At 43.1% G+C, this 23,350-nt stretch overlaps 1 protein-coding gene across 4 annotated transcripts; it reads right to left on the bottom strand.

Annotated features, from left to right (window-relative positions):
* Positions 1-3,307: 3,307 nt before the first annotated feature.
* On the bottom strand, positions 3,308-22,908 carry TP53INP1 (tumor protein p53 inducible nuclear protein 1). Of its 4 annotated transcripts, XM_028110434.2 has the most exons (5): positions 22,677-22,908; positions 13,838-14,092; positions 12,911-13,268; positions 9,367-9,404; positions 8,127-8,216 (listed from the first exon to the last, which is right to left on the bottom strand). In XM_028110434.2, the coding sequence occupies exons 2-4, from the start codon at positions 13,947-13,949 to the stop codon at positions 9,383-9,385; spliced, it is 492 nt and encodes a 163-aa protein (XP_027966235.1). In that variant the 5' UTR covers positions 13,950-14,092; positions 22,677-22,908; the 3' UTR covers positions 8,127-8,216; positions 9,367-9,382. The 4 variants fall into 4 exon arrangements, with proteins under 4 accessions (XP_027966215.1, XP_027966218.1, XP_027966227.1 ...); XM_028110414.2 differs by lacking the exon at positions 9,367-9,404 and having other exon boundaries at positions 3,308-8,216; XM_028110417.1 differs by lacking the exons at positions 9,367-9,404; positions 22,677-22,908 and adding an exon at positions 22,109-22,278 and having other exon boundaries at positions 3,308-8,216.
* Positions 22,909-23,350: the final 442 nt, after the last annotated feature.

Below are 23,350 nucleotides of genomic sequence, written 5' to 3'. Positions count from 1 at the left end.
AGCAACATCCCCTCCCCTTCGTCATATTCTATTGGTGAGAAGGAGTAACAAGTCCGGCCCTCCCTGAAGGGGCAGGGATTGGTTGTAGAAGCCGTGACTGCCAGGGGTCCCCTGAGGGCGTGTCCAGCACGTACTGTGAGGAAGCTGGCTCTCGGTTTCTATCAGACCTTGACAGTTCAGTCCTGGTAGACACAGAATTGCTAACTGCTACGTCTGTGAGAAACAGATTCACTAATTAGAGCAGTGTGCTTGTGAGGTTGTGTCCTCACTTTCCATATCCTGTGGAGGTGCTGACTCCCAGTTGACTTAGTTCTTTCCTTCCACTGTGGTTATATACTCATCTCTAATAGTTAGGTTTAATTGCTATGTGTTCAATTTGGGTTCTCTCCTCTCCCTCCCCTCACACCCTGGTTGATTTTCATTTTTTACTGGGGGTGCTGGAAGCATTTCTATGGTTCCAAGAGTCAGAGCTGTGCAAACAGGGATGCCCAGAGAAATGAGGTGCCCCCGACCCTCACAAATCTGCTCCAATTCCTCCCTTTGGTCCAACTCTTTTTTCACCCGTGTTCTGTAGGTGACCAGTCTCTGTAGTGTCAGGTTTATTCCTCCAGTATTTTGCACAAATGTGTTTTCTTTTTTAAGATTTAAAAAAAATTTTTTATTTAAATTCAATTAACTAACATATAGTGTACTATTAGTTCCAGGGGTAGAGTTTAGTGATTTATCAGTTGCATATAACACCCAGTGCTCCTTACATCAAGTGCCCTCCTTAATGTCCATCACCCAGGGACCCCATCCCCCTCCCCCCTCCTCTCCAGCAACCCTGTTTGTTCCCTGGAATTAAGACTCTCTTATGGTTTGTCTCCCTCTTTGATTTCATCTTCTTTTATTTTTCCCTCCCTTCCCCTAAGTATTTAAGAGAGAGAGAGAGAGAGAGAGAGCAAGAGCAGGGTGAGGGGCAGAGGGAGAAGTATTTAAGTATTGTTTTAAGTATTTAAGTATCATTTAAGTATTGTTTCTTAAATTCCACGAGTGAAATCATATAATTATCTCTCTGATTGACTTACTTCACTTAGCATTAATACTCTCTAGTTCCATCCATGTCATTTGCAAATGGTAAGAATTCATTTTTTTGATGGCTGAGTAATATTCCATTGCATATATATATACCACATCTTCTTTATCCATTCACCTGTCAATGGACACCTAGGCCCTTTCCATTGTTTTAAAAGATTTTATTTTATTTGAGAGAGAGAGAGAACATGAGCAGGGGGAGGGACAGAGGAAGAGTTAGAAGCTGACTCCCCACTGAGCAGGGAGCCCAATGCAGGGCTTGATCCCAGGACCCCAGGATCATGACCTGAGCCAAAGGCAGATGCTTAACTGACTGAGCCACCCAGGTGCCCTCAAATGTGTGTTTTCTTATATTCGTTCTTACATGAAGGTTAGCTTAGTGTACACTTTTGCACTTTGCTTTTTCTTCCACTTAAGAGTCTGAGAAATCATTCTAGATCAGTTCACAGAGCTCATCCCTTTTTTTTTTTTTTTGGATTAATGGGCATAAACCTCTATTTGTGGATGTGCCATAATATTTTCAATCATTCTCCTCTGTATAAGCATTTAGGTGGTTTTAGGTTGCATTTACAGAGAATGCTGCAACGAATAACCTACTGGCCAGTACAAATTCAAACAAAGGAGCTGGATATTCTGAAGCCACATGTCAAACTGAAACTTTGACATGCCCATCCCTACAAAACAGCTTCATTTCTGACTTACCTTTTATTTTTAATTTTTTTTTAAAGATTGTATTTGTGAGAGAGAGCATGAGCAGGGTGAGGGGCAGAGGGAGAAGCAGACTCCCCGCCGAGCAGGGAGCCCAACCGAGCCACCCAGGCGCTCCCTGACTTACCTACTTTTAGACTCCATGCAGTCACTGCCCTTGAGATGTGATGGAGCTGCTAGATTCCCTCAGCTCTAGTTTCATTAGGCCAGATTCCCTCTGCCACCCCTTTACCTTGTAAGTAGACCTGGTAAACCCTTCTCAACAGTGACCATTCACCTGCTATTCCAAGTAGGCGCTTTCATTTCAAGATGCTCTTCCCATCTTCAGGGTGACCCCTCCTCACCCCTATCAGTCTTTACATCTCAGCATGGAGTCTCAGAGAGGATAAAAATCTGTATTGAAATAGTCTAGTTCTAGAATGCAGATCTTCTCCAAGGATTCATTAACATGGGAGATATTCTTTGGGCTCTCTGAATGTTTACTGGCCTAATTAAACTAAAGCTCCACAATAAGGGCATTAGTGGACATCAGAAATGTCCATATTGTCCTAAAATGTTTATATAAGATTGTGTAGGTATTCATCTGGAAAAGAGCCATTGAGAATTCAGCAACCTAGCTTTAAAAAGGCTAAGAAACAGGGGCACCTGGGTGGCTCAGTTGGTTAAGTGTCTGACTTCAGCTTAGATCGTGACCTTGGAGTCCTGGGATTGAGCCCCAAGTCAGGCTCCCGGCTCAATGGGGAGTCTGCTTCTCCCTCTCCTGCACCCCCCCCCCGCTTGTGCTCGCTGTCTCTCTAATATTTTTTTTTTTTTAAAAAGAGGCTAAGAACTGGTGTATTAAATTCTGTATTTGTTTAACACATATAGGTTGGAGGGAAAATGTACTGGCTGGGAGTCATCCTCAAATTCACGTTCACTTAAATGATTATTCATTTCAGGTGAAAAATTTAAACATACTCGTTTTATACAAATTTTAAAAACAATATTCTTTTTAAAAGATTTTATTTATTCATTTGACAGAGACACAGCGAGAGAAGGAACACAAGCAGGGGGAGTGGGAGAGGGAGAAGCAGGCTTCCCACTGAGCAAGGAGCCCGATGCGGGGCTTGATCCCGGGACCCTGGGACCATGACCTGAGCCAAAAGCAGACGCCTAACGACTGAGCCACCCAGATGCCCCAAAAACAATATTTAAAGTGCATGTTAAACACATCTTTGGGTGCCTGGGTGGCTCAGTTGGTTAAGCAACTGCCTTCGGCTCAGGTCATGATCCTGGAGTCCTGGGATCGAGTCCCACATCAGGCTCCCTGCTCAGCGGGGACTCTGCTTCTCCCTCTGACCCTCTTCCCTCTCATGTGCTCTCTCTCTCATTCTTGCTCTCTCAAATAAATAAATAAATAAAATCTTTAAAAAATACCCACATCTTTTGGGCAAGTAAAACTACTAAACAGCAAGGAATTTATTTAAGTTGTATATAGTTTTAAGACTGTGACCATAAAGATAAAATAAAGAGAATCTGACGAATGTGAAGTTGAACAACCTTTTTATTTATTGACAGGTTAAAAACCACAACTCAAGTAGTGCAAAATGCACCACTGAACCCAAATACAAAGACGTGGTGTTGATACACAATGTTTAAGCAATGCTACACTTATTTTTGGCAAAGTGCTGTATTGTTTAGTCCGTGTATAAAACTGACCATCTATAAACCAATCAGTATAAAAATTTCTATAAAAACAGAAAAACAATTTAGACAGTGGCTCAAGAAAACAAGCTGCCATTTATGCATAGATGATGTACAGTATATAATCTAACCAAATGTCCCTTTTGAGTTTTCAAGTTGAAAAAAATTTGTGTCCAGAAATACGTCAAGAAGGCACATAGTACAATCTACAATACTCTCCAGTCTCTATAACTGATGCCCTGCCCTTGAAAAGCAAATGTGTTCACAATTACACTTGAGGAAAAAACCCAAGCCACTTAAAAAAAAAAAATAACACACACAATTATTGATTAAAGTTCCAAACCTCTGGAGGAAAACAACCAAAAAGCAAGCAAAACCACTCACACACATCAAGCTTGGATACACACACATCGAACTCCCCAAGTCCTGATTTGGTTTTTAGAAGTCCACCTAGAAAACAAATATTAAAACTTCAGGCAAATACAGAGCTAAATGGGGCATTTAATAATTATACAATTAAAAAATATGTTGTAAGGAAAATTCTAAATGATACACAAAACATCCACTGAAGCTGCCTTCCTTTGAATAGTAACGTTCCCTCCTACATAAAGGATACTGTTGCAGATAGAAAACGGATGTCCTTACCTGTATACTTTCTAGTACCTCTTTCTCCGCCCTAAACCACTGTAATTGGTGTCATACTTCAAGTGAAATTGGTACATGGCAAGGCTGACACCACTGTATTAGGTAGGTTTTCTAAATAAAGCATTTCATATAAAATTTTAAGCATTAAAATAAGTAGATAAGGATGCCAGTTATAACGCATCAACACGGCTGATGGCAGGGAAGCCGTCCAAAAGAGTAAACTGACTCTTAAAAGAATTTAACCAGTATGAATGGGCCTCATAAAATAAAAGATAATTTTAAGGTAACATTACAAACAAATGCTAGTATCTCCAGTACAAGGAGCAGTCTTTTTACTGATTCTAAAAACAAAAATACCTGGAAACTCTTAAACTTTCTCCACTAATCTATTTAAACTTAAATGTCTATCTTCCAGTTGGAATCCTTCATTTTCTTTTCTTTCTTTCTTTTTTTTTTTGCTTTCTTTTGTTTCCAATTCAAAGAAAATGAGGATAAGATACTTTTTTGCTCTTTTCTACTAAGAGTATAGAAAGACAGTATCTTTCCTTGAGGAGGAACAGAAATAGGAGACACTCGGATTCAATGAAGATGTAAAGATGACAAACCAGTGTACTACACAGATTTGAGAAGTAAAATCAATAGGCGATGCTGAACGGCCCGTTCAAGTTTTAAGTAAACTGTCTTCTCACTAGAATCAGAGTACTGATGCAACAGAGAAGGTATGTCAGCAGGAACAGCCTGCCTGGGAACGGGGAAAATGTACAGGAAATTATTGTAGAAAAAGCTCACTGGAGTAGAAAGTCAAAAATCCAGTCACTGTGCACCTTCTGCAAAAAATTGCCCACCCACCCAACCATATAAATGCATTGCCACAGAAGATAAATAATGGATGGTTCATGTTCAACTTACAGTGCAATAGATAATTAGTTGAGAGAGAAAAAGTAATAAACATAGAAAATACATTATAAAATGTTTTATTAACAAAAACACAAACTTTGAGGAACCTGGTGCATTTTTAAAAACTAAGAAGCTCATTCACGAAGCACGGCTTGTGTGCACCCCATATTCCAGACTTTTTCCAAGTAACATTCTATGTATCAGTCTAGAAGCTGTCAGAGCACTAAATTCAGAGGGGTCTGATTTCTCGCTGCCTTCTTGAAGCTTTAAGAAATATGCACGAAAGCACAATGTAAACCACTAATATTTACAACAGCAGAAATAATAATTAACTTATAATAAATTGCATTTTGGCCATGTTTCGAAGAATACTTAACAGGTCAACATCATTCTGTTATTATTGGTCTTGTGCCTTGCACACAGTAGATGCCTAACAAACATCTAATGATCAAGAATGAATTGTGTAACCACTTTCTTCAGTTCTAACGTGCCAATTTCAGGCAGAAACCTTAGCTATTGATACAGAAACCAGTCTGATATGACAGATGGCATGGTTAGCCTAAGAAAACATCCCCAAGACTGAAAGTGTTTGCTTTCCAGGTATAAATCATAAAAAACTGGTCTAGATATAAGGCAAACAAAAAGTGAGTAACGGATAGAGATGTAAATGTATTTCAGGTATCAGGAAATTTGAAAAAATAATAGTAAAAAAAAAAGACCATTGCTATTTTATATACAAATCTGTTCATGCTGCCAAACAAATTCTCATGGCTGAACTTCGGTAGTTTGTGAGGTACTAACAACTTGCATGTAATATATGAAAAAAGAAACCCCCATGTATTGAGAGGCTTACATCCAGAAAACATTTAGCTGGTCTATTTTCAAGTTACCAACATATGGCCCATAACAGATATGGTGTAAAACATACACACCTTCATGAAAACTCTACCTTAACCTCTCAACTCTCGTAAACACAAATAGTAACAAAATAACTTCTAGCTCAGTTTGACAAAACTTTACAGACTTGGCCCCTAATCAGAAAACAAATAAATAAAGGGGTAGTTGAACTGGAAAGGGAATGAGGAAAGAAGGGGGATGTAGACTCTTGTTCTAAAGAGACATTCCTGGCACTTCATCACGGCCAGGGGAAGAACCACCTACGACCACCATCTCATGACGCTATTTGACCTCCTCTGACTCCAAACGTCCCAGGCAGAAAGAGCACAGCTCTTCATTAAAAAAAAAAAAAAAAAAAAAAAAAAAAAAAAATCTCCCATAGTTCCCTGCACCGAGCTGTTACAGGGTTACCGAAAAATATAATACTTCACATAACTATAGGCTTTTTCCCTTGAAAACCTTATATAGACATGTATTTATTTAATTAGGGTTGCAGAGGAGATGGAAAAATAAGCTATTTGATTACAAAGGGGATACTACCGTTCTGTCAGGAGAATGTGCTTTGGATTGTGTATGTTTAATTTAGTTTGAGAGGGACCCGGTGAATGTGGATGGCTCAGCAAAACCCATCACAACTGCTAAAAAATAAAGTGACTGGCTGGAGGTACGAAATAGATTTTTCTCTGTGTTAACTGGCCTCTGTGTGACTCGAGCCCTGACCCCTGGCCTCATTAGCACCAACACTCTGAAGAACAGATGTGGCAGAAAAGCTGCCACAGGCCCCATCCCCATCATCAGATTCAGTAGCGAGGCCCTTGGAATTTCACACCAGGTTCAGCCTTCCCATCAGTACACAGTCCTCACAACAACTGTGAGGGAGGTAAATATTACTACTCCCCCACTGGTGGAGGAAACAGAGGCCAAAGTGGTTAAAGATTCTGCCTGAAGCCCCAGCTAAAAAAACAACAAAAAAAGGAAACTCAAGGGAGCCAACCTGTCACTCTTCATATTTAGACGCTGGGAAAAGACATCACCAGGAGTCCCTCCTCAGCCTTGCTTGCCACTGGCAGGACAGGCTCCACGGCAAAGGACGGATCACCGTATCAGCCATACAAAGCCTACCTCTTTTCCCTTGGACAGTCACCAATAAGAAGTCACTAAAGTGCCCGGACGAGTACTTCTGAGTTGACAGCTGACAGGAAAGACTCCAAACGAGTTAAATAGTGGACTAACAGGTTAGTTGTAGACATACATTTTTCCAAATACAATTTCACAGATCTAATTGAATCCCTCTGCGTGGGAGATGAGTGCTTTTGTCCCACGATACTTGCAATGTCTCTGTACCACGTCACACAGTCACGTCGGAATTACCGAATGCACTGTTCGCTAACACTTAATATGTACCTGAATTCCAAAATGAACTGCATGGCTAATCTGGAAGGAAAAAACAAAAAAAAAAAACAAAAACCAAACAAACAAAAAAACCAAACCTATACACACAGAAATATATCAAGTTTTCTTTCAAGAGAAAGTTCAGCCATAATTCCATTGTATCCATGGCAACTATCACCTGTTAATGCTCATGTTAGTGTGTAAAAATGTATTCGTTATATACAGAAAAGATTATCAAGTACTGGTCAATAAAGTGTATGGCTGACCCTGAGAATAAATTTTTGCTTACTCAAAATATTGATTAAGTAATACAAAATAAAATGAAATTGAAAGATGCCTATTCTCATACTTGGGAAGAAATGTCTTTAGAATGCTAACTCATGTACACCTTAATAGATTTAAAGACATCCCCAAACACCAAACACTGTAACTGTATTGATATGTTTCCAAAAATACTCTGAAAAAATTTACAAAAACGTAAATGTTAAAAGCAAGGCATTATGTGGTACACAGCATGTAAATCTGGTTTTCAAGATAGTGTCTAAACACATCGATAAAACTATGTGATTGGTCATCAGTTGGCTGTAAAGAAACAGCATCTTCATTGTCCGTCCACACACGTTCACACACATATGCACAAACCAAGAGAATCCAACCAATCTTGAAATTCTTAGTAATTGTACTGACGGGGGCAGGGCTGATGGACAGCCCAGCCATTGTGCTTGACTTGCCTAGAGTGGCAATCCCTGGTAAGATTTTGGCGACGAAGGCTATTTCTGTTCAAAGACTGTCTTTCACTATGTTCTTTTATCCACTGGGAAGGGCGGAAGCTCTTGGGTTGTTCCAGAAAAGCTGTATGGGCTGCAAGAGCTGCAACATAGCAATGGATGTGCTGCCCCATTTCATCTTGAGTCTCCACCCTGAAACGGAAAAACACGGGGACGTATTAAGTAACAGAGTGTGTTATTAATGAACTTGAAAAAGGTACTTAGTGATTCAATTTGCCACACCAATTTGTTTATGGCTGAATGAAAGCGTAGTGTCTCATGGCTGACAGACAAGTTTGTATTTCGTGACCACACTAACTGATAATGATAGAAAGGAGAAGTCCATTTTTCACAGAGATATGTCATATAATCCACAGATGATTAATTAGGTAGACTGCATTTTTCTAAAAAGTGCTTTATACATTTTGAGTGAATTTCAATTATGCAGCAAACGGCATTTAGATAAGCTTTTCTGTGAGGGGGACTAACATTTATTGAATACTTGTATTTGCCAACTGTTTTGCAAATCTAATTGTATTTAATTCTCACCATAATCTTAAAAGGACAATATTTGAATTGCCAAATTTTACTGCTCAGAAATCTAAGGCTCAGTGATGCGAAGGTCACAATTACTACCTCAGGCAACCAAGATTCTAATACAGGTTTTACTCCAAAGACTGTGGTTAGGAAGCAGGGTCGATACTGATGCATTACGCTAACTGCACCTTCACACACGTTTTCTGCTTATAAGTAAATGTTCCAGGAAACTAGCTTTAAATCTATATTTAAAAGAAATATGCATAAGAAAATTCTATTCATTTAGCATATATTTCTGGATAAAAAGCTACCTGCTTATTATAAAAGACAACTCTAAGTTTTTAACTGATTTCGCAACAGGGCACATTTTGGGACGGCCTTTGCATAGTAATGTCACAAAGACCCGTGGAGAACACATCTTAAAATACGGCTACAAACCACATCATTATTCTATGTTTTCTACATTAAAAGCTCTCTAATAGGATAGACATAAGCTATATAAACACATGACATGAAGAGTCTTAAGAGGGTTATTTTATACAACAAGGGCAGTTATAGATTGCATCTGTAATCACTAGAGGAAAACACTATTATTTTTTAAGATTTTTCTTAAAAATAGAATTAAAAGGGGTCACATTAAGAAGCTAATAGAAAGAAGTTAATATAAAGACAGCAGGAGTTTTTAAAAGGTGGGCATTTTGAGTCCTTAGTCTTCCTGATCAGACTGATAACACATATTACACAGTCTCAAAGGGAATATACTTACTCTGTGCCCGTGAGTCTTATAAGCAGCTTTTCCTGGCCCTACAAATGTTAAATGGTGAACTATTAAATCACTAGTAAGATTTAAAATGCTATTTAATTTTACTATTAGGACATGGTGCACTTTCTGTAATTAAACCTGGTTTACTATGGGTCATTAAAGGCACATGTATTATTTAGGATTATGATAGCACATAAACCTCATAAACAGTACTTACAAAGGCCAAAATATAATAAAACACTCTCTGAAGCCCATCTGAAATTATGAAACACCCTCCTCTTACATGCTTTATGGTAATACCCCCAAGGATAGACAGGATGGAAGCAATCTAACTTTTAAAGACACCATTTATTTCCTACTCAGAAAAGATAGATATTTACTAAATAGCCATCCTAATTTTGGTGACACCTGATCTATCTTGGTTTGTGGTTTTTTTTCTTAAATAAGAATTTGAAATCCAGAAATAAAGATGCTAAAAATTTTTTAGTTATTATAAAACTGATAATTTGCAGTACTTTCCTATGTTCAGAAGGAATTCATAGTGGGGCGCCTGGGTGGCTCAGTCGTTAAGCGTCTGCCTTCGGCTCAGGTCATGGTCCCGGGGTCCTGGGATCGAGCCCCGCATCGGGCTCCCTGCTCCGCGGGAAGCCTGCTTCTCCCTCTCCCACTCCCCCTGCTTGTGTTCCCTCTCTCACTGTGTCTCTCTCTGTCAAATAAATAAAATCTTTTTTTTTTTAAGATTTTATTTATTTATTTGAGAGAGAGAGAATGAGAGGGAAGAGGGTCAGAGGGAGAAGCAGACTCCCTGCTGAGCAGGGAGCCTGATGCAGGACTTGATCCCGGGAGTCCAGGATCATGACCTGAGCCGAAGGCAGTTGCTTAACCAACTGAGCCACCCAGGCGCCCTCAAATAAATAAAATCTTTAAAAAAAAAAAAAAAAAGAAGGAATTCATAGAAAGTGAAGTGTGTTCTTTTGATCCTATCTATATGGAAAAGTACATATTTGTTTAACTTTCCTATACGTTATATCAAAACACAGAACGAGATATAAAAACAAACAAGATACAAAAAAATGATCATTCTGACTGCATCAAAACTGCAAATACATAACCAGATGCAGAGCATGGTCCTGGACTAGATGCTGGTTTCGACAAATGAGGTGAAATTTGTCTAGTGCAGAAAGCAGAGTATGGTGTGGGTAGTGGATGAAGTGAAATCTTACTGAGAAGAAAAAGGGGCAGATCATTGCCTAAAGAAGCAGGTTATAAAACAGTATATACAGCTTGATCCCATTTAGGTTAAGAATGTGTTTGCGCATTCATTTGTGTATTTGTATTTGTGTGTGTGTGTGTGTGTGTGTGTGTACGCTCACTCATGCATGTGCACGCGGTGGGCACAGAGAGAAAAAACGACCTGGAAGGATGTGCCTGAGGGTGTTCACAGTGTTCATCTCTGGGTCGTGCAAACATCTTTTTAAATTTTTACTCTTTGCATTTTCTAATTTTCTGCAATGCACGTGTACTACTTCTGGAATAATATTATTTACAAAGCTGCTGTACATATGCACACACACTTTAAACACTGACTAGTAAATATACAAATATCAGTATGTTTAAAGTGACTGTTAATCATGCTAAATTCTTGAGTGGAATTCCACAGAGTGGGGATCAGAATCAGGTGGGAAGCATTTCTGGGAACTTAATTTGAATCAACTATAAGGCAATTTAATCAACACCATGTCTAAGAAATTTTAAATTTTTGTTGGAATGCCTGAAACACTGATCTCTTGATAAACTTAAAGCGCTGAATCAAGTGCCAGTTAAAGTAACATTTCCCATCAAAGATCTTACCCAGTATAAAGCCGGGTAACTATATAAGCAAATTGTTTCTCAGTTTGGTAAAGGACATGTTTATCCTCATAGAAGATTACAAGATTACTTACAGTATTCAGTGTTGTGAGTGCAGCAAACTCTGGTAAACTTAAATGAATGAGCTGCCTGGGTTTTGTTTGTATTTGGCAAACAGGAAATAGCAGAAGATATATACAATTATCCAGTTAGTTGAGTTAGAGCCCAAATAATCTAAAAAGAGGCCCTTTGGATTACAAGACTAACTACAGGAACATTCTGAACTGCTCCAAAGATTCCACGTCACCTGTAGTGCTGACAGGTATATAGGGAATTAGGGCGCTCCCCCAAATACCGGAATGCCATAGGCACATTCCACTAACATGCACTGTGAATAGCCAGACGTTGGGGTGATTAACATGGCCATGGGCTTTATTTTAGCAGGTGGAAGCAATCTTGAATATACTCTCTGGATAAAGGCCATAGAATGTCTGTAAATTTGCTTTGGAACATATCAATCTTTACTGACCAGACACTTGCCCTGAACCTTTCCAGGCCCTCAGCCTATCTGCCATTCAAACAGAGCCTTTCAGACCAATTAGGACTTCCACATAACAGGAAAATACTGTTTGGGTATGAAATCTTTCCTCTGTAAGGCAGGAAACAGCTCTTTGGGGAACATGTTTCAGTAAAAGTGCTATTCTACTTCATGTTTAAGATTTGTCAAGTTTTCGAGGTTAAGTGCCATTTGATGTGACCCAGCTGAGACTACCTGGAAGAAAATAAGAGTTTTATTTTAAGATATACTACTCTTGGGGCGCCTGGGTGGCTCAGTCGGTTGAGCGTCTGACTCCTGATTTCGGCTCAGGTCATGATCTCGGGGTTGTGAGATTGAGCCCCGCATCAGGCTCTGGGCTGAGCGGGGAGCCTGCTTAAGATTCTCTCTCCTTCTCCCTTTGCCCCTCCCTGTTCGCACGCTCTCTCTAAAAAAAAAAAAGATATACGATTCTTGTTGAATTTGATACCCCAAATAACTCAGTGTATAAAGTGCCAGTTACATTGAGACACTTAGCAGAAATGCCAGTCTTTTCTTCTCTGTCACTAGCAGAGTACTATAAATCCAACAGCTCTCCCATTATATAATTGGGGCCATGTTCTAATGAATTTTTCTGAAAATCTAAAATGAACATGTTTTTTCATACCATCCACTACCTTGTGCACTATGCACGTGCTTTCATAAATCTCTAACAAGATTACTTTGCATCTTCTAAAAAATCAGCTTTGACTTGCAGTATAAATAAATAAACTGCAGGCCAAACAGACTGCTTGTGGATAGAGTAAAATACAGTTAACCCCTGAACAAGTCAGGGGTTAGGGGCGCCAACCCCTGTGCAGTTGAAAATCCATGTGTAAGTTACGACTCGCCCAAAACTCAACCGCTAAGAGCCTCCTGTTGATTGGGAAGTTTACCAATAACATCAACAATCCATCAACACATATTTTGCATGTTATAGGTATTATCTACTGTAATCTTATAATAAAGTAAGCCAGAGAAAAGAAAATGTTATTAAGAAAATCCTAAGGAACACAAAATACATTTACAGTCCTGTACTCTGCTTATCGAAAAAATTCTGTGTATAAGTAGACCCATGTAGTTCAAACCCACGTTGTTCAAGGGTTAACTGTACTCACGACATACCTGGGGGTACTTGGGTCAGGACATTCCTCAGTCCCACAGCTGGCCTCACTGATACCAGGGCAGGAGCTATGCACGGCATAGACAGACATGCTGGGGTGTTCAATGAGAAGGTTTTCCATAGGACTGGTTTCCACCTTGAGAGTGGTTAATCCACCTGCAGTAAAACACGGGGGAGGGGTGATAAACCAGCTCTCCTCCATCGGACAGGACTCAAACTGGAGCAAGCAGGAATCACTGGTATCAGCCAAGCACTCGAGAGATGCAGGTAAACAGGAAAAGACTGGAGGGTGCTCAGTACGTGACTCTTCACTGATGGCTTCGGCTTTGGCTTCTGCTGCTGAGAGACCAGCGCAAGCGTCTACATCATAGTCCACGTTCGTTGATGAAGTCCCACGGGAACAGGAGTATCCCAATGGTATCATATTCGGGGCACAGAAAAAGAAGAGACGATACCGTTAGCTGATGTTCACATTCCTCTTTTCGTTTAGGTAAGACACAAAACCATTTATATTCCCTCATAATGATTATAAAATGATTTCTGAGCACCTAGTGTGTGTGCAGTGTGGTGTAACTCTGCATCAGATGGATTATGGTGGCTCTGGGGAATGGTTTTGAAGGCTGTGTCTATCCTGCTGAGTAAACGTGATGAGCAATGTGGGTCACTGTTCATCTAGCACAGGATTTCCTATTAAAGTGCATCTGATCTGAACAGCGTAGGAGAGTTGCCAAACTGGAAGATCTGACGTCAATCAATTTCACTGACTGATCATCTGGCACAGGATGTTGCCTGCAAGTTTTTTAGACAAATTCTTGCTTATTTACTTTTCAGGCTTCAAAACCTTCAGAGTTACTAGTTTACTTTTGCAAAAACTGAGACGTGAGAGTTTCCATTTTTGCTGTGATGATTAACAGCTAAGAATACCTTACCTATGAAGTCAACAAGAATCCATTCATCATCCTCTTTCTCACTAAATTCTGGTTCTTGGTTGGAAGAAGTATTGACCTCACCCACAAACATTTTATTCAGTCTCTGGAACATGGTTAAGGCAAGATTGAGACTTTGGCGGGATGTCTTTACAGCTGAGATTTCAAAACACTGTCTTCAGTCAGCCTGATGGCACGACAGGAGATTAAAGTGCACAAGGTGCTTATTCAACTTAGGCGAGAGAGGAGTCGTTATCCCTAAAATAAAATAGGAAAAAAAGGTTATTTGCAATCAGCATATATTTACACAATATGTGTGTGTGGTTTCAAAAGCGTGTACCCACACACATGCACACACGCCTTTAGAAGAAAGCTCAAGCCTTAGCCTGTAGCTACAGCCGTTCCCTTCCTACAGGTGTCAAACACGAGAAATGCAGTACCTCTTTATTTATAAACCATTATGAATTGAGTACTCAAATGCAACCTGTAAATCAATGTGAAATGAAAGGGAAGGAGTTGGTTGTTTTTCACATCTGTGCTTTTATAAGGGATAAATCTGACTCATGTAGTTCAAGCTGAAATACTGCTTTTCTGTAAGAAGAAGAGCAAACACCAGATATTAACGGTCTTGCTATATGACATTCAACCATCCAGAAGCTGCCAAAGGAAGCCTGCAACAGTACTGGATGACCACCAGCTTTCCTTGGCTCATTTTCTCTTCTGTTCTGTTCTTCTATATGACTGTAAGCATACCTAATTCCATTTAAAAATCAGTAATACAGCATAATCCCACAGTTGGCACAGAGAAATTTACACTGTAGAAAATTGAGGAGGACAGCAGCTAGCCCTGGAAACCATTCACCGTGTGGCAGCAAGCAGGGAGGTGTTGTGGTCAACACGCCTGGGTTCAAACGCTGGCTCTGCTGTTTGCACTCCATGTGAGAGAGGTCATGCTACTTCAGTTGGCAATAGTTCTACCTCATGGAGTTCTGGTGAGTTCTTTTTTTTTTTTTTTTAAGGGAGAGCACACCAAGCAGGGGAGCAGGGAGGGGCAGAGGGAGGACAGAGAATCTTTTTAAAAGATTTTATTTATTTATTTGACAGAGAGAGACACAGCGAGAGAGGGAACACAAGCAGGGGGAGTGGGAGAGGGAGAAGCAGGCTTCCCGCGGAGCAGGGAGCCCGATGCGGGACTTGAACCCAGGACCCTGGGATCATGACTTGAGCCGAAGGGAGACGCTTAACCGACTTAGCCACCCAGGCGCCCCAGGAGAGAGACTCTTTAAGCAGGTTACATGCTAAGCCCAACACACATCCCGATCTCACAACCCTGAGATCATGACCTGAGCGGAAATCAAGATTCTGATGCTCGACCAACTGAGCCACCCAGGCGTCCCCCGGTGAGTTCCAAGTGAAGAACTGTGGCCTTGTCTGATCTTAGCCCAGAATTCCAGATATATATAACCATTTCTCCCTGGTTACCTGATGGCCATATCAAAGCCAGCACATGCCAAAGAGAACTTCTAATTCCCCCCACAAACCCACGTACACTGTCCTCCTTCCCCTTCTCAGCAAGAAGCAGCAGTGCCCGGCATTTATTCAGGCAAAAACCCAGCAGTTACCCCTTCTGCTCCCTCCCCAACCCCTCAACCAAACCTTCACCAAGTCCTGTTGACTCTAGCTGCACGTGTGCCTTACATCTGCCCACTGCCTGCCACCACTTTCGTCCTAGGTGAAGCCAATCCGGCGTCCCTCTGGACTCCGCCAACCGCTACCTCCCTGCCCGTCTCCCTGATCCTACTCTTACGAAATGGGATAACGCGGCAACCTACTTAGCAGGGCACGTGGCACAAAGCTCTCAATGTCAACTATTATTCTACAAATATTTACTGAGTACCTATCATGCATCAGGCAGAGTGCTAGGCACAGGGGAGGCAGCAGCGAATCCGGCCCTCCCCTGGCAAGTGTTAACAACCCAATGGGATGAATGCCACGGAAAAAGAATGGGGTGTTCCTCAGATCTAGGCAGGTAGCGGTCAGGAAGGACGCCTGCAGTAAATGACTTTGGTCTTGAGTGGTTGGGAAGATCAAGAATGGAGGAAGCCTATAGATTAGTGAGAATGTGGCACCTTCTGTATGACTCAAGATCCAGATGGATGGTCATGACAGCAGGCTGGGGGTGCTAAGCGGGAACCAGATCCTATAGGACCTTCTGGGCCAGAGGTTACGTACAGGGAGGGAAAAGTCAAGGATGACCCTCTACCAGAAGCCAGTGGGGGGGATGTTGGGACCATTTAGCGGAAGAGGCATACTGCAGAAGGTGTAGGTTGGGCATTTTGGACATGCTGAATTTGGGAATCTGCAAGTCACGTGCTTGGTGTTGTCTACTAGGTAGCTGAGTATACATATAGCGCCTTGGAGTGCAAGGGCATGGTCTCAGCTGGGCGCACAGATTTGGGAGCTGTCAACACAAAGGGGGTAACAGAAACCACGAGTAGGTGAAACCATCCAGGGATGGCAAAAACCATCCACTAAATGATACTCTTTCTCATGAGCATCAGCCTTGAGTCCATAACTTCAGACTCTTGACCCTTCACTTTCAAAACGATCATTTTTAGCTGTAAAGGTAGTTATAATCTGCAGTGGAGGAGACTCTTGGTTGAATTCTTTATGTGCAAATGAGACTGCTACAACAGCTTGGCACGCTACTATGAATGTGCAGTACTACAAATGTGTTCAAATAAATGACATCTGAACACTTTTGTGGTCACAATCCGTCATCATCAGCCATTAATTATTAAAAGAGAGTAAACAGGAAATGTTACTTGCATAACCAGTCTTCCAGAAACCCTTCTGGAAAGCAGCATGGCCAAATCACGAAGGCTGGAGCACTAGTATAGAATTCAAATTCAGCCTTACGTTCCATGTAAGAGAAGTTAGAAGAAAAGTGGGCTTTTGTAGTTAGCTTGACCTACTGTAGTGTCATAGTTATAGCCTAAAAGATGAGCTATCACAACGTCTGATGTAAATAAAGGTTTTCAGCATATAAGCTAGGAGGGGAAAAAAACATACTTAAAAAATCTTCCCCCCATTTCTCTTAAATTATGAAGGCATATATTGGCCCCAAGTACAATCTTGTGTCTGCTGGACCAGTTGAGAGAATAATCCCAGTTTTCCAGAGTATAGGGCTGGCCCCAGGCCCTGTATCAGCTAGGAAGCTGGAGCTGCTGGGTGTAAAGCAGGGTACCCCACAGAAAACCCCTGCTCGTTCTGAATGAGCACCTTGTCCCCCAACTGTGATGCCACATGAGGGTAACTCACTGGGGCCCAGGCCAGTTAAGGGGCAGCTACAAGGCAGAAAACAGTGTTGGCGTCATTGTGGCTGGGCAGCTGTGGGTTCCCAACTGCAAACTATTCCCCCTCTGGCTACAGCTCCAAACTCACGTGATAGAAGCCAGCTTACGCCTAGAACACCTACAACTCTGCCACAGGAAAGGTGCCTCTGGGGGAACTTTCCACAGGGCAGCACAAGTCCATCTTCTTTTGGTTTCCTGAAGTCAGAGGCTGCCTTGAGATATCCCGTATCTCTGGCAAGGGCCACCACCTTGAGTGGGCAGAATATTCAGGAGCCCAGCCAGGCAAGGGGAGAGCTCGTTCTCATCTGTCCTGAGTCAGGGCTCGTATTTACATGACACACCTGTTGAAGCCCTGTGGGAAGGACAAAGACTAGTTTGGGGAGAGGTGGAAGGAGGGCTGGCCTGGGTACCAGCAGGAGAGGGTTCTGGCTCTCTCTCTACCATAGGTGGCTGGAGCTAAACAATCTAGCCCTTCTGAGCCTCAGTCTCACCACCGGAAAGACGGGGAGACTGTGTTGGGGTCACCTCTTTACTCTCCCCATAGACCTCTAGCACAATGAAGAAGTGGGGTTGGACTAACTTTGCAAGGTTCCTTTGGTCCTGCTTTCTGTAGCAGTCAGAAAGGACGAGGAGCTGTTGGAGAGCCCCCAACACGCTAACGCTGTTTAGCGAGGTGGCCGCAAGGCACATCAGGTGAATGAGCACTTGAAATATGACTTGTTTGTTCAAAAATGTGAATTTTAGATTTTATTTAATTTTAACCCATTTCAAATTCAAATTTGAAAGGTGACAATTGAGCCAATTTTTGGAAACTTTCACGTACGTTCTGAACAACTGATTAACTATTTCTGATGAAAATTTTACATATGAATTAAGATGTGATACGTTTAAAATATACCAGAATGTATTTCCAAAGACTTAGTGCCCCCTCAAAAATAATGTTACATATCTCAATAATTTTTATATTAATTATATGTTGAAATAAGTAATTTTGGGCGCCTGGGTGGCTCAGTTGGTTAAGTGACTGCCTTCGGCTCAGGTCATGATCCTGGAGTCCCGGGATCGAGTCCCACATCGGGCTCCCTGCTCGGCGAGGAGCCTACTTCTCCCTCTAATGCTCCCCACTCTCATGTACTCTCTCTCTCTTTCTCCCTCTCTCTCAAATAAATAAATCTTTAAAAAAAAAAAGACATAAGAAGTAATTTTGAAATATGTTAGGATAACTAAAACATATTAATAAAATTAATTTCACCTATTTTTCTTTCTTAATGTGGCTACTAGAAAATTTAAACATACATGTAACTCACATTACATATTTCTACTGGACAATGCAGTTCTAGAAAAATCTCTCTAAAACCTTGATAGCCTAACCCTATGACCCAGCAATTGCACTACTGGGTATTTACCCCAAAGACACAGATGTAGTGAAAAGAAGGGCCATATGCACCCCAATGTTCATAGCAGTAATGTCCGCAATAGCCAAACTGTGGAAAGAGCCGAGATGCCCTTTAACAGACGAATGGATAAAGATGTGGTCCATATATACAATGGAATATTACTCAGCCATCAAAAAGGATGAATACCCAGCTTTTGCATCAACATGGATGGATCTGGAGGAGATTATGCTAAGTGAAATAAATCAAGCAGAGAAAGTCAATTACCGTATGGTTTCACTTACTTGTGGAACATAAAGAATAGTATGGAGGACATTAGGAGAACAAAGGGAAAAATGAAGGGGGTGGGAATCGGAGGGGGGAGATGAACCATGAGAGACTATGGACTCCAAGAGACAGACTGAGGGTTTTAGAGGGGAGGGGGGAGGGGTTAGCCTGGTGATGGGTATTAAGGAGGGCACGTACTGCATGGAGCACTGGGTGTTATACGCAAACAATGAATCATGGAACACTACATCAAAAACTAATGATGTACTGTATGGTGACTAACATAACATAATAAAAAAAAAAATCTTGATAGCCTAACCTCCCAATTACCCAGAGACTAGCCCTACCCAGTCACTGCTATCCTTCACCTTCGTTCCTGCCCAGGAATGGAGGCTCCTAATGGGGCTGGTTCTATGTGGAGCTGTAAGTCAAAGCAGAGCCTCAGACTTCACTTCTCACTACATGTCACAGACATTTTTTTTTTAAAGATTTTATTTATTTTGACAGAGAGAGAGACAGCGAGAGAGAGAACACAAGCAGGGGGAGTGGGAGAGGGAGAAGCAGGTTTCCCACTGAGGAGGGAGCCCGATGTGGGGCTCCATCCCAGGACCCTGGGACCGTGACCTGAGCCAAAGGCAGATGCTTAACGACTGAGCCACCCAGGTGCCCCACACATTTTTTTTTAATTTAATTTTTTTAAAAAGTAAACTCTGCTCCCAACGTGGGGCCCAAACTCATCACTCTGAGATCAATAGTCTCACACTCTACTGACTGAGCCAGCCAGGTGCCCCGGTCATGGACTTTTTGATATTTACAACTCTAGGGCAATGATAAAACCAAAGTGAAAATTCCAGAGAAAGCATGTGTCCTAAGAGGACAAATTTACAAATACAATTCTGGAATTTAGCAAAGAGGTAGGGTCAAAGAAGGCTAGGGAAGGTAGCACTGCCATTGTTTGGGGCATCTGCAAGCTTTCCACAGTAACTAACCAACCTCAGCCAATCTACCAGGGCAGTCTCACCCCAGTGGAGAAAAGAAACAAAGTATCTGGGCCACAGCATTTCAAGAAGGCAGCTTTGTCCCTGTTCTCCTGGCTCAAAATACCCCCCCCCACAGTCTTTTTCACTATAAAAATTAAACAAAACTACATTATAAACAGTTTAGAAAATAGGGAGAATAATTATTTCACTGCCTTGCTGTAATCACTGTTAGCATTTTATGCATTTTCTTCTCCACATAAGGTTTCTTTTTATCAGGAAGTCTAGTGAATGCACAATACTGTATCCTGCTATGTTACTTAACATTTTATCATTAATGTTTTTCATATTATTACATGAGTTAGAAAGGCTCCAGGCAGAGAAAGGTAGCTAAGTTTAATACTTATGGGGAAGAGCATTCTAGTTTGTGAACTTAGAAAAGGCGTTGCTAGTCTGGAAGAGCTTGTTAGCATAATTTATTTTCTTATTTTCGAGACACGCAAACAACCAACAGGCAGTGTGGCTCTGGAGTTAGCCTGATGTGTTTGAAATCTTGGGTTTGCCACCTGCAACTTGTGTGAACTTAAGGTATTTAGTAACCTTTCGGTGCCTCAGTTTTCTTCATCCCTAAAATGGGGAGGAAAGTGCCAATGTGAGGATTAAGCATGTATCCCTCAGAATAGTGCCTGACACAGAGCAGGCAGCCAGTAAATATTAACTCAGAATATTAAATATAACTTGGAATACTTAAGTCCATTCCAAGCCATTGGTGTGACTGTAAGGCACTTAGTATCTTTGGGTCTGAATGTCTTTATCTGCAAAATGTTTATATAATAATAAGAGCTACAATCTACTGAATACTTATTGTATGTGACCGTGAGTTGAGGGACTTATTTGTCACATTTTATTAACAGGAAACTGAGGCTCAGACATTAAGGAACTTGCTCGAAAGTGACAGAGCTGGTCAGGTTTGGCGCCAGCATTAGAGCATAAATCTGTGTGGTTCCAAGGGTCTTGCTTTTCCCTGCACACGACTGCTCAGGCTCCTTCCAGCCTCAGCTCTGCTTTCACGAACTTCAGAGAACAGTGCTTTTCAGTGGATTTTGGCTGCCAGTAGGAGGCTCCAGAAACAACATTTTTAAATTACAAAAAAAAAAAAAAAACACACCCACAACTTGGATGATCTAACTTTGTTAACTGTGTGTACAGTTGTGGCTTCTTGAAACTTTCAAAATATCAGGTGGCTAACCTAACACATCTTCACTGAAAAGCGGCCTCAAAATGATTTTTCTCTTTATATCCCACCCTATTTTAGAAAAATAAATATGCTGGTTCAAGTAATTTAGAATTGATTTTAAACTGCAGAAAAACCAAGCCAAGAAAGTTCTCTTTGCTTGTTCTGCTTCTACTCAGCCTGTTCCACTGGTCATAGGGGGTTATTCTCCCAGAGACCCACCACTGTCTGCCCTGAAGAGTGAACGACAGGGGACCAAAGACAGCAGTTAAGTGGTCATTCTTAGCCTGGTAACCTTCAATTTTTAAGGTAGGGCCATTCCCAAGAGAAGTATGAGGGAACAACCCAGTGAGCAGGCATTCATAGAAAAGAACAAAAGACAGAATGAAAAAACAGAGACGGTGGTCATATAAATTAATGAGGTCCCGGTTCCAGGTAGGGGCCTTTAAAAATTATGCTGCCAATTCAGAATTATAATGGCTGTGACTTAAAATCAAACGCTTCCCAGGGATTTTCACATCTGCAATGAACAATGTATTTCAATTACCAAGCAAATGATTTCAGGATCTCGGGGGTACCTCCTTATTACCTCTGTTCAATGACCCCATGGGTCACTTTCTCCTCCCCTTTTCCAAAACTACTCTGCATTTAGAAAAGGCTCTTTTAGCAACAGATGCCCAAATACTTGGGAGTTACAGATGGAAAGGGGCTCTTCCTTAACCTCTCCTAAACTGGAATCAAAATAGATGAGGATGAAAAGACGCAATTAGGAAATGTAATACAAAACGAGGAAGGCCCACATAAAATTCATCTGCAACTTTGAAAGGGAAGACACCATTTCCTTTTAATTGGCTGTGTGACCTCGAGTAAAAGAACTTAATCTCTCTGGGCCTCGGGTTTCCTATCCACCCGGTAATACAGCCTCCTTCAGAGGGTCTCCGCGAGGAGCAACTGGGATTACTGATGCACGTAAAGCCCGCAGCACAGTACACCGCACAGCGTAAGCGCTCAGTTGGCGTCAGGGAGCAAAACGGTTAGGATTTTACCCTTGACGGACAAGTACAGTGCCCCCTCCACAGGTGCAGCCTCAAAGAGTGAGGTGTAAGGTCAAGCAGGGTCAGTGGACATGCAGCGGAGAGGCGGACGCCCAGGGCACTTGGGCGCTGGTGGCCGCGGAAGAGAGGAGGGTTCCCGGCGCCGCAGGGCCCTCGGTGCTCCGGGCGTGACCCGCTGCTGCGAGGGCTGGCGGGGGAGGTGAGGAGCGCAGGGCCGCCGAGCGGGCGGAGAGGGACGCCGCGGTCGCTCCTCCTGGAGCCCGGAGCCCCCGACGCCAGTCCAACGGCCGAGGGCAGAAGGAGGAGGAGTGGAGGGGAGTGAGGAGGAGGAGGAGGAGAAAGAGGAGGAGGTCCTGCCGCGGCCAAGAAAACAGGCCACGCTCGCGGGAGGAGGCAGAAACCAAACACCCACCCGCCGCCCAGCGCCCCGCTCGTCCGCCTCCGCCCGCACCCCGGGGCAGCGGGGCCGGCCGCCGCCAGGGAGCGGAGGCGGGAGGCGCGGGGGGCGGGCGGCCGGCCGGCCCGAGGGGCCCCGGGCGGCGGCCCCGCCCGCACTTACGTGGGCCCGACCGGCAGCGGAGACGGGCGGCGAAGGCAGCGGGCGCGTCGCTCGGCGGGACCCGGCGCGCACGGGCGCGGGGCTGCTGAGGTAGCTGCGGCTCCCCGGACGGCGGGCGTGGGGCGCGGGGCGCAGAGCCAGTCCGCCTGTCCTGTTGCTGAACCACTGGCCCCCGGCCGCCCGGCTCGCTCCTTTTGTTGTTGTGCTGCGCTCGGAACAGCTGATCGGCCGCTGAGCCCGCCCGTCGGGCCCGCCCGGCCGGCCGCCCCGCCCCGGGGCCGCGCCAGGCCCGACCCCGCCAATCGGCGGCGCGGGGGCCCCGGGGCCGCCCTGCGAGAGGTTGTCACCAACGCACGTGACCTGGCACCGAGCCGGGCGACGCTCTCAAGTTAGAAACAAGCCCGGGCAACAAAAGCCGGGGCGCCGGGGGGCGAGAAGAGGGGAGAGCGGAAGGGAGGGCGAGAAGGGGGTGTGTGTTGGAGGGTGGGGTGCCGGCACTGGGGCGACCGGGAGGGCCGGGGGCCCGCAGAAATGGGAACCCGCCGGAGTGTGCGGAAGAACGGGCAGGGTGGGAGGAAGGGCCCTGACCCCAACGACCCTTTGCCCGAATAAGGGACCGAGCGGGAAGCCGTGTTTGCTGCGAGAGGAAAATTAAGGGCGTTGAGAGTGATGGA

This window comes from Eumetopias jubatus, unplaced genomic scaffold (genome assembly GCF_037043125.1).
Source record: "Eumetopias jubatus isolate StellerSeaLion01/CBP00866 unplaced genomic scaffold, mEumJub1_p1.0 scaffold_4, whole genome shotgun sequence".
Taxonomy (NCBI): Eukaryota; Metazoa; Chordata; class Mammalia; order Carnivora; family Otariidae; genus Eumetopias; species Eumetopias jubatus.
The sequence above is the reverse complement of the archived record's forward strand: the minus strand, read 5'-3'. Positions and strand labels throughout refer to the sequence as shown.